This window comes from Abrus precatorius, unplaced genomic scaffold (assembly GCF_003935025.1).
Source record: "Abrus precatorius isolate BTA unplaced genomic scaffold, Abrus_2018 Scaffold3, whole genome shotgun sequence".
Classification (NCBI taxonomy): Eukaryota; Viridiplantae; Streptophyta; class Magnoliopsida; order Fabales; family Fabaceae; genus Abrus; species Abrus precatorius.
Genome location: NW_020874373.1, coordinates 11,591,135 through 11,603,535, shown reverse-complemented (window position 1 = coordinate 11,603,535; position 12,401 = coordinate 11,591,135). Strand labels below are relative to the sequence as shown.

The following is a 12,401-nucleotide window of genomic DNA, read 5'->3' as shown; positions in this document are numbered from 1 at the left end:
ATATATATATTAATGATCATCTCATTATCTAAGCATAACTGCTAATTAACAAATTAATCATCATCATGCTTGCATTCTCAACCATGGGATGGCTTTTAGAGGAGGAACCCTTAAGCCATAATCAGAATTATTTCTATAAAAATAGTGTGTCCTCAGAGGACTCATTGCCCCATCAATTCTCTTCACCACAGCCACAGGTTGAGGTTGAAAGGTCTACTTCACCATCCCCAGACTCTACCATGGTCAAGAAGCTTAACCACAACGCTAGTGAACGTGATCGCCGCAAGAAGATCAATGGTTTGATTTCTTCACTTCGTTCACTTCTTCCAGTGGCAGATCAAACGGTACGCTCTCATCCGAACTTATAATAAATTCTCGAGTTAATATTTAAAATTATAAATGTTAGACATTAGTTTGACACTATAAAACTCTTATTTTAGTTATTTTTTATATAACTCAAAGAACTACTGTGATAATTTTGTAAAAATAGAAACTTTAGTGTATAATTCATTTGATCTTTATTAAAACGAGAGTTTACTCTACAAACTTCTGTAAGCATCAACTTGAAGGAATTGAGCATGGTTATTCATCGGTACAATAAAGGTTTCTAAGAGACTGTTGTCAACGGATGTTTATTAAAGCAAAATTTTTAATTAGAAAGTATTACTAATAACAAAAGAAATTAAATATATATCATTTTCTTTTTAGGGGTAGAAACGAGTTTTTTCCTACTTCCTATGAATTTAGGCTTATCCTTGGATCAATATTCAAACCAGTATGTCAAAAAAAAAGAAAGATTTTTTAAGAGGATTATTTACTTCCACCAAAAAGCATCTTCTTTCGTTTATTTTCAAACTTGAACCAAATAAGGAATATTTATTTGACAGCAATGCAAACGGGATGACACAATACTTCAATCAAGGACGCGTTAGTCCTAGCTTGTCTCACTTCTTATCCTTTATACATGTGCACGTTTTCATTGCGGATGAAAAAACACGTAGTTTGAAAATACTTAGCAGGCAATTGGTTTATGTTTTAAGTAAGATGTTTTTATTGATGATTATAAAAATCACCATTTCCTTCATAATGTTAAAACTTGAAATAATGATATGATAAATAAATGACATATTTATTATTATAAACAAGTACAGATAAACCTCAAAATAAATGAAATTTCACCTAATTGTCATCGACTGAGATCTCCTTGGATGCATGTTAATGTCGTTGCAGAAGAAAATGAGCATTCCTGTAACAATTTCGCGAGTCTTAAAATACATACCCGAGTTACAAAAGGAGGTGCAAGAACTAACGAAGAAAAAAGAGGAGCTTCTATGGAGAATTTCTCAGCAAGGAGATGCATTTATCAAAGAATTTCAAAGGGAAATTACCCACTACGATTCTGGTTTTGTTGTTTCAACAAGTAGACTAAACGATAGTGAGGCCGCCTTTAACATTTCTTCTCATGAGGTTCACAATAAGGCTCCACTCTCTGAAATTTTGCACTTTTTAGAAAATAATGGGCTCTTTCTGCTAAACGCTTCTTCTACTGAAACCTTTGGAGGGAGGGTCTTCTACAATTTGCATTTCCATGTATGTTTTATAACATTTATGATATTTCCCCTTTTTATGCTATTGTTAATGTTTTATTTGTTATTATTATTTTTATATACGTTACAAGGTTTTGAGAAATAATTGGAAGTGGTACTTGTTTTTCTACAGGTGGAAAAAACTTATAGATTAGAGTCCGAGATTCTAATTGAGAAGCTTTTGTCAATATATGAGAAGAGGCAAAGGGTTTTCTAATCAAATTAAAGTTGTGTCTGATTATGTAGATCAAACGGTCTTCAGTGCTCTGATGTTAAATTTGACACCTAAAAGGCTGTGTATATATCTATATTTGGGATGCACACCATGCACGCATTGCAAGTTTAATTGTGCCCCCAACGTTTTGTTTGGTGAAAAGGCAACTTGGAAGGTGGGGGTTTAGGGGTAAATGAATATTATGTAATGCAAATGATTAAATCGATCTTACTTTGCAAAGTGCTATATGTCTCTTCCCTTTTATTCCTAAGAGAAGTCAATGAATGATAAAACCTTTTCGAAAGGAATAATTTTAGTCATACCCTTTTATTTCTACCAATCTTTCTTTTTTATGATAGACGGATCGAAAAATCTAAATAATAAGGACAAAATTAACCCGTCCCTCTACGAAACTAGAAACGCAAAGCATCTCTACTGACAAAAAGTTAAAAAAAAATGAGGATTTTATCAAAAAAGGAAAAAATGAACAATGACGTATTCTACCAATCTTTCTTATTACTAAATGCAAAATATTTAATATATTTTATTTTTTTTAATATAATAATAAAAAATAAATATTCTCATTTAAACTTACTTTGAAGATTATTAAGAAAATATAAGAAAGTTATTTTAAAAGATTTAAGGTAATCAATATAATGAATAGGCGGTGAATTTTGTAATAAGATGATGGTGAATACGAGATGGACGTCACAAAAGAATTGATAATATAAACTTTAAAATGAAATAATAAACATATTAATTTTAATTATAAATATTTAATAACAAATTAAATATATATCTATTTATAATAATAAAATAAAATTATATATATAAATTATTTTATATTTTTAAATTGTATAATTGAATATTTTATTTATTAGATATTATCAATATATTTATTATATAGTCTTTAATTTTATATTATTCATTAAATTCTAAAAATTAATACATTATCATCGATAGCGACATGCATATTTCAAATCGAGATGCGTCATTCTCTCAATTTTGATTTAGAAAATTCTGTTTAATTTATTTTTTTAATTTTATCAAAATTTATTCCTCTCGTTTATATATTTGTTGAATTTTTATATTTTCAATCTAATTAATTTTTAATTAGTCATAGCTATTTTTCTGAAGTTTTTAAATAAATGACAATAAAAAGAATGCTATTTTTTAAATTAAATATATTTTATTACACGCGCGCGCACACATAAGCAGTTTTTTCTAACTCATAAATTTTAATCAACTAATCATGTTCATACAAGTTTTAATAAAAGAAATATAAATAATATTTATCTTGTAATTTTTATTCATAATATACTATAAATTTATTTATATAAACAAAAATTAGCATCAGATAAATTAAAATTTATATAAACATATGTAAGATAAAAATATAAATAGAAATCCTACATAGTACACGACAAAAATAATTTTTATTTAACTATAAATTTTTTTAATTAATTGAATAAAAAATAAATTTGAAAATTAAGTGTTAGAAGATAATTAAACTAACGAAAATATTAAAATTTGCTTGACTATTAATATTGATTTTTTGTTTGTCAACTTATAAGTGACTATTTGCATGACAATGTTTTTGTCATCTTTCAAAAAATATTTATAGGTTTATATTCTTGGGCCTGGCCTGGATACTAAGAGATAGAGAGAGTTTCTTTTCTTGGGTTGGATATGAAAATTCAGGCCATTAAACTTGGGCTCAAGTTTGAACCTAATCTGGGGAAGTTGAAGGTTTTAGGATGTCAAATAATTTTTGTGTTGTAGACAACTTTATTGTGTGTGGGTATACACAAAAAAAGAAAAAATAGTGTTTATTCTTTTTTGCAACTTTTATTATACTAATTTGCAGTGGGTTTCCGTTGTAGCTCAGTGAGTTGACTGCCTCATCTTTCATATTTCTGATGAGTAGGGGTGGACAACAAGAATTGATACAATTAGTCGTTCAAAATATTTTAGTATCTAACTCAACCAAAATATATTATATATTTAAGTGATTTGTTCTAACTCAACTCCTAAGCTACTATCAATAAAGCTTTATTTACTATCTTATTCAATTTATTTTCTTCTCCTAATTTAGCAATATATACAAACTGACTCAAGGCTCTTATCCAATTATTTGAATAATATCTGACTTGTTTTAATTAATTTAGCTCAAATAATTAATTATCTATTGGTATTCACATGAAGTTGTAAATTTATAAACATTTAAAATACATATGTAAGTGTCCATATGATTTTATTTTTTTTACTTAGACTAGTTAGGAATATATGTAAAAGTTTTCAACTAAGACTCGAGTATATAGAAAAAACTATTTTCAATCAAGGGCCCAAGACATATAAAAAAAAAGGTTTATTTTATTAATTTTACAAAATTTACTTTAAAAAAGTAAAAATGGGCCTAAATAATACTCAGAAAAAAAAGGTCTAACCGCAATAACTCATTTGACCAAACCATTTTTTTAACTCAAAATCCGAATCAATTCATTAAACTTAAGGTCTAGGCCAAAATATTATTATCTTTAGTTTTGGTTGATTCAATGCCTCTAAATTTAAACATGACTAAAGTATCTTCCCCTCCTCGTGAAAATAAAGGTTAGATATTTTTTTTAAAGACATATATAATATTTTATCTCGTAATTATTTTATTTTATTTTGTTTGAAAACCTGATTTAACATAATGGTAGTGTATACCTTCAAAAAGAAAAATAAAATAAAATGGTAGTGTATCATAGAATTTACGTATGAATATAATTTGATTTAAGATAATAACTAGTTAAAAATGGTACTTTTGGCTTTTAATTTTCATACTAATTCTTTAACTTATTTCCATTTCAAATTAGTCATTTTAATTGACTAAATTAGCACATAATTTATTTTTACCTATTTCTGTTCTTATCATTAACATACTAATTTAAACGGACTCATAAACACTATTTTTTTTCTTGTGTGATCGATGAAATTGAATACATATGCATATTGCTGTTAATTAAGAAAAGGAAAAAGTTAAAGTTAAATATATATATATATATATATATATATATATATATATATATATATATATATATTGCTTAACTTGTTATATGTGAAAAATAACTAATTTAAAATCTTGCTAACATGATTTAAACAAATAAAGATTCTCTTCTATTATTGACTAATTAAATGAATCATTAAGTAGCTAGCAGAAATTTTTTTTCATGTCATACAATCCTTGATTATTCAATTCGATTTGATGATTATTTTTCCAATAGCCTTTTTGGGTACATGAGACTTGATATGATATAATAGAGCTTATATTCCGCTGTTTTTATGGTGAAATTTTCATCAATCGCCCCTACTCAATCACCTTATATTTGGAAACAAAACTGCTGTGTTTGTCTTCAACATTCATTGTTCTTGCTCAAAATTTCAACATCTGCAATAATGAATAGAGATTGGACAACAAAAAAAGAGGAAACCATAGCATGATTTAAGGAAAATGAAATAAACCAATGAATATTTTTCTAATGTATATCAAATAACACATATTAAGAAATAAAAACTAATAAACTTTTATTAAAAATTATAACATTGAATATTATTAATATACTCTATTTATTGATGTTTTATTATTTTTGTTAAACACTCGTTAATTCTTATTACATGTCATTAAATATACATTAAAAAATTGATAAAAAAAAATATTAAAAATACTCACCAAGGCAACAGCTTCAGCTTCTAACTCACTTTTCGTTTTTTTTTTCACTGCAAGTACTTGGTTAACGTATAAAAGTTAATTTATTCATGAGGAAGAAAACAGTTTTTCTCTTCTTCCTAAAAGCAGATTGAAATTTCCCGATTTAGCATTATTGCGGTTTGAATTTTCTGGCTTCTCTGATCTTTGCAGGACTAGGGCAATTAACAATGACTGACAACTTTATATGATTGCACATGAAAGCAACTCCATTTATGATTTAAAAGTTGTCGATAAAATCTTACATTGTGCAATGGTTATCGTTTATTTTGACGAAGAAAAGGAAAACAAATGATATTCAATTTTTTTTATCATTAAACCATGTTGAAATATATTATGATTATTTAAAAAATAATAAACTTTAAACAACAAAATAATGAACTAACTCTTTATATTATGGCACACTTAACTTTTATGTATATAAACTCTTAATCCCCTTCTGTATGCAAAAATTTATTTCAAATTAAGTTTTAAATCATCGTTTCGTATAATATTTGTGAGGAAATGTTATGATACATTAAGTCTTATAATTTTTAATAAAAGTTATTACATACAAAGTTTTATTATACGTCTTTAAATATAATATATTTAAAAAATTATATAAATGACACGCAATATCCAGGGACAAACACGAATTGGGCATTTGAGTGGACAGAATGGAAGAGGCAATGCGATTATGATAAGTTATCTTTTGACATTTTGAATACACCAAATACATTCGTACAACCTAGTGCTTCTGACCCGTGGATGTGCCTTCTCAGAGGTGCATTGCATGTTGCAGAGAAAGTGTCTACGTATGTGATGGCAGTGACTTTGATTGATTGTTCTGTTTCTCTTTCTTTTTCAATTTCTTAATATTATTTCTTCACATTATTATTAAGTAGATAAGTAATAATTTTTCATTAGAAAATATTTATAATGTTTTTATATATAAGTATTTCAATAACTTTTCATTTTAATTATTTAAAATTGATTTTAAAGACTAATGTTAATATTTTTTTATTTATCTTTTTTAATAAAATTAATGATTTTTAATAAGCTCTAGAAAACCTATACATTTTTTGTCCCAAAATAAAACTAACTAGTAAAATGGGATTGTTTCTCTCGTGGACTTCTAATTCAACGTGGATTTCCCCGTAGCGATATTCATGTCTACTTATGATTTTAGTTAGAGAAAGAATGATACATTAAATAATTTTAAAAAATTATAAGAACTAATTAATTTAGATTCTAAAATTACAAAATATTATTTTAGGTTATAAAGAATCCAAATTCTGGTGATGGGTGATCAATTGTAGCCAGCCTCAACTGAAAAGTCGTTGATATTTGATAAGCTACATTATTTAAAAAAAATATATAAGTTTTATGTAGTTCTAAATTACATAATTTTCACATCTAAATTTCAAATTTGGTATGTCGAACGTAGTATAATTAGTTGCTCGTCCTCTAAGAGCATTAATAGTGGTGAAACAATTGATACTTTGATCCTTGAATAAATGAAAATCATTTAGTCACTTTAAGCAATCCGTGTTTATAGTAATATTTGACTCTTATATTTTGATTGTGGTACAATACCTAATGAAACATTTCTTATCATTAACATAGATATATTAAAGATGCTCTTTGTTGTCATTTTATGGTGCAATTATAGCGAAATAGACATGTTTTAATCCCATAAGCTCAGACTTTACTGTTTGTCTCAACAAGATCTCCCCAACGCCATTGATTAGTACTGAAGATCTATTTTTTTTTTCACATAGTCAAACCTAAAATCTCAGCTTGTTTCCTAATAATAGAAATCGAATCCCAATGAGTCACTGTTGGTCGGTTTATCTTTTTATGAATTATGTTATCATATATGCATTTGTATTCATGGTAAAATTTTAATTAAATTATGGTAAAAATCTGTATAGCTCCAAAAGTTTTTAACAACGTGGGTAATTAATTTTAAAATAAATTCTTATATGTTAATCGCAATGGAAATTTTGTTTCTAAAATCCATCTCCAAAACATGAAATATTCAATTATTAATAGAAAAACTTATTTAAATGTGTAAATTTAGAGTTTATAAATTTAATTTTGGCTATAACATATCAAATTAATTATATAATCACTTTATTAATTTATTTATTTCATGCATAAAAAATAAAATTGTATAAAAACATATCTTAAAAAAAAATTTAACTTGTGCCGCATACATGGGATCCTACCATTTTTTAGTGAATCTATTAACAAAAGTGTATATGTATAGTCTTTCTCCCAAACAATCTGAAGTCTTTGGATGAGAGCCGCTATCTGAGCTTTTTGCGCATCACCTTGTGGAACATTACTTGAGATGTACATGAAAAATATTATATCATAAATTTATTTATAATTTAAATATGTATTTCATAATCAAATTTTCATATTTTTAATGTTTTAATCTTTTGAATGCTTTTTTTCTTGAATTCTTATATTTTTATAAATTTTAATTTTAATTTTTATCACTCCTGTAGTCCATTAAAAAGTTGTTAAATTTTTAGTTAAATTATGTCAATTAAATAGACTAAAAATAATAAATTGTCAAACTATAAAGATAAAAAATTAAAAATTTTAAAAAATAATTGACTAAAATATGAAGACTTAACATATATTTAAGTTTTTAAATAATTTTGTTAATATAAGTATTTAAGAACAAAAAATATACTTTTTTTTTGTAAACATACTTATTCTTCTTTAAGATAAGTATTTCTATCATTGAATATATAGTAATGGTGATATTTTTACTAAATTATTTAAATTTAAGAATAGAAAAACCATTATTAGTATGAGTCTATTCTATTTGTTGAGTATAACAGAAATAATTAAGTACGAAAAATGAAGCTGCAATTTTTTTTTGTAAGATGTGGATGTTTGGGTTTTGAAAAGATTGTTAATAAACAAATATGCCATCCAGTAAGATAACGGAAAATATATAAAAGAGAAAAATGAAGGTAGGTAGAATATATATATATATATATATATATATATATAAATTCATTAATTAGAAATAATGCAACTACCTATAAGACAGTACATTAAATATTTCTTTAATACAGATCAAATATTTAAAACATGAATTAAAAGCAAACAAGATAATATTATTTTCATCAATTTATAATAAATTATTTATTAAAATAAAAGATCAATCTATTCAAAGTTTTTTAGTTTTGAGAAACAATTCAAATTTCATTGATAAAAAATTAATTTTATTGGTCAGTTAAGAATAACATATTATGTTTAATATTAATTAAAGAAAGTTTATAATTGATGAAAAAATTAAATAAAAAATTAAAGAAAGATTGTTGATTTGATGCAAAAACTTAAAAGATATATCATAAAACAAAAAGACATTGGCTACATAAAAATAAAAATATACATAAAAAAAATATTATACTCTTAGAAATGAAGATTTAAATTTATTTATTATATATAAATAGATTAGCTTGTGTTATTTGGATTAAAGTTTATAATTTTTTCATAAAATCTAATTTGTTTAGAACTTGATTTATATGACTTTGATTTATTTATCTTTGAAAATTTTTATTATATTTGCTGATTGAAAAACCCTATTTTTTTTTTATCATTGGATTTTCTTTTTGCATTCCTTTTATTTTTTATTACATTTTGCCCGTATTTATCTTATTTTTTTATTTATTTATTTACATTCATCTTACATATTCTTTTATGAGGTGTGAAACAAATATGACTTTGTCTCGAAAGCAATTTGACGAAGAAATATTACTCGAAATCTTTCGACTTTAACTAGTTTAATTTTCGCGGATTGAAAGAAATCTCTATGTATGCATATACTTGTATGTAGTTTTAGGATTTTTTTAGAGAAATCTAATGCGGCATAAAAGCATGGTTAATTTCTATTAATCCAATCTCACTCATCCTAATTTCCTACAAACAAAATATGATTTTGTTTGTATTTGGGTTTTGCATGGATTGGAGTATATCATCTGCACCCCTTTCAATAATTTTTTTTTATCTTGTAAAAATATTAAAAAATTTCTTAAAATCAAACTTAAATAGGAATATACACACACACACAAAAAAATCTTAAGTAGGAAATCTTTAAGAATCACCGCAATATTTAGGCTTGAAAGCATTGCAATTTTAGATCACATTACTAGTAGGAAGGGTGGCAAATTTGATGATAGCGAATGACATCATAAATTTTGATTTATGTAAAGTGGAAAAAGTATTAATTCATGGAATGAGTATAATTTCCAATACATTTTTGTTCAAACAAGTTTACATACACCATTAACTTTTATTTTATATGTTTTGCCAACTTAAGAAGTTAAATTCATGGATATAATAAACTTATTTCTTTCATCTATTGCTATCTTTCCTAATAATATAATTTGATCTGAAACTTTCAAATTATAATTCTTTCAAGCTTAATTATTTAATGTCGGCAATAGTATGCTTACAAGTGGTGTTTTGATAAGAAAAGAAAAGAAAATATTTACATATAATTTTTAAAATAAAATATAGATAATATATTGCATAAATTTATTTTTTAATTTACATAACTTTTATAAATACTGCATAACTATCTTAATTTGAAAGTAAAAAAATTATTTCCATCTGTTCGTATTAAAATCGTCACTCTCAAACATACCTTTACACAATATTTGATTACAAAAATGCAGATAAGAGAATATTAAAATTTCTATTCACTCACTTTTAACTACCCCATAATTAAAAAGATTTAAAAGGTTGAAAACTTAAAACTATTTGTACAAAACTATTTTCAATTTAATAATTTATATAATCATCTTAAATAAATTATATAATAATAAGCTTAATTATTCATTACTTCCTTGTGAACTAAAGGAGGTGTTCCTCCTCCCTTTTCTCAAATTTATTTCTTTTCATTCTCTACTTTGAAGGAAACAGTATGCTAAAAAAATTTCTAACCTAAAGATTGCCTTGTGAAGAAATTGATCAATGGAACCTAACTAGGTTTACCGTCCATTATTCTATTTTAAACGTTGAACTAATGCAAAGACATAGTGCAATTTGACTTCAGAACACCTTTTCCAGCACATTCACTGCATTCATCCTACATCAAGTGAAGGAAGCAAAAGTTTCCGAATAACCTATATTTTGTGTATTTGACACTCGAGGATTCATTGAACAAGCAGAGACAGTGCTCTAACTTATCACCATCCTGAAATTAATTAATATAATTAAAACCAAATTCAATCATGTCTGTCACTTTTTCAATTGATAAATCCGAAGCCAACAACTCGTAATAATAATGATGATAAAAGAATTGAGAAATCGATTCTGGGGGAAGAAGATTCATCCATTTGTTAGGAAATTAATGGTAGGGACATTTCCAGAGCAAGTAAGTCAATAAGTAAAACAAGAAGAAAGAATGCTGCTTGACTTGTTGATTAACTTGTGCCTACTTCCAAAATTCAAAGAACTAATTTACATATATATGCATATGTATCGGTTTCTTTCTCAGTCATGTCTATTGAACAGACAGCATTTCTTGAAAATATAGAAAATTGTTACATTTGAATAAATAATTTCATTCAGTATTTATATTTATATTTAGTCAGTATAAGACTATTGAGTCACTCACAATACCACTCTAGTTACTTCTGAAAAAAATATTAAAAAAAAAAAAAACACTTTGACACTCAAGTTAAGAAATTTAGTTCAAGTAAAAACAATGAATTTGTCAATTTCTATACTTGCCGCTGTAACTATTAAATAGAAAATGCGTCTAATACGTATACAACGTGCTATGATGTGTCTTATAAAATTATTTGTAAAAAAAATATTAGATAATGGGTGATTATGTGTGACACTTAGTCCACTTTGATTATAATCAAATTCAAGAAGGGAGTTTGCCCATAATGATTAATAGTTGATACAATAATTAGGTTAGATATGTGATCATGGTGGAAGTAGAATTTGATAGGTCTTCATTTCTTAAGTAACTCTTAGTGATCTGATAGCAGGTTGGTTAACTTAATCGGAGTAAGATATTTAGATATAAATTTACTTGTAGAACTTGACAAAGTAAGTTAAAAAATTGTTTTAATAAACTATATTATAAAATTTTAAATAAATTACTTTCATAAATTCATTAGAGGTTGGAGGAGAGAAGGGCGGCGAACTGAAGAAGCACGATATAAACATACGGCGGATTAATGCATGAATCTCGCCAGATGTACATTTTTTTTGTTTGGAACTATAGGAAATATGCATTGATCATAACGCCCACGCATGATGATTAAATTAGAGATCACTAGAAAATTTAAACCTAGAACATTGAACTTTCATATCAGCATTTGTGATTTCGGCCAAGCAAATGTCTTGGTTAATTTGAAAATATGGATTAGAGTCTGTTTACTTCAATTTATTTCTTTAGAAATAATTATAAAAACATTCCTATATTTTCATTTTATTCTCATTTTCAAATATTTCCATAAGAAACAAAGAAAATAATAAAAAATTGTGTCGTCATTCCTACCCATTTTTATAAAAGATAAAGAGAAAACAACATAACATTTTTATAATTATTTATAAATAAAAGTATAAAAATAAAAATATTATCTAATTAAAATAAAATAGACGCTTAACTTATAAGTGTCCTAAAGGGAACAGCATAATCAGTTATTGTTTACTGTGAGTTTTATCGTGCATGTCAAGTATCATTCAAGCGTGCATACGGTAGAATCTGATCATATCATTTGACTAAATATAAAAGCCTTAGATTTCTAAAAAGTGTATTTGCCATGCATCTTCAATCTCATCATTAATGAGATTATGTAAAACTGTAAGATAATTTGATGCAAGAAAA

At 25.6% G+C, this 12,401-nt stretch overlaps 1 protein-coding gene across 1 annotated transcript; it reads left to right on the top strand.

Annotated features, from left to right (window-relative positions):
* Positions 1–77: 77 nt before the first annotated feature.
* Positions 78–1,803, top strand: LOC113863727 (transcription factor ORG2-like). Its single transcript, XM_027497404.1, has 3 exons — positions 78–344; positions 1,231–1,590; positions 1,720–1,803. The coding sequence occupies exons 1-3, from the start codon at positions 84–86 to the stop codon at positions 1,801–1,803; spliced, it is 705 nt and encodes a 234-aa protein (XP_027353205.1). The 5' UTR covers positions 78–83.
* Positions 1,804–12,401: the final 10,598 nt, after the last annotated feature.

What these genes read in the sequence shown, in the direction of transcription:
- LOC113863727 (XM_027497404.1), top strand. Translation starts at nt 84, where the DNA reads ATGGGATGGCTTTTAGAGGAGGAACCCTTAAGCCATAATCAGAATTAT. An exon ending in TTCCAGTGGCAGATCAAACG is followed by an intron (nt 345 to 1,230) that starts GTACGCTCTCAT and finishes ATGTCGTTGCAG; the next exon opens with AAGAAAATGAGCATTCCTGT. An exon ending in TCTACAATTTGCATTTCCAT is followed by an intron (nt 1,591 to 1,719) that starts GTATGTTTTATA and finishes GTTTTTCTACAG; the next exon opens with GTGGAAAAAACTTATAGATT.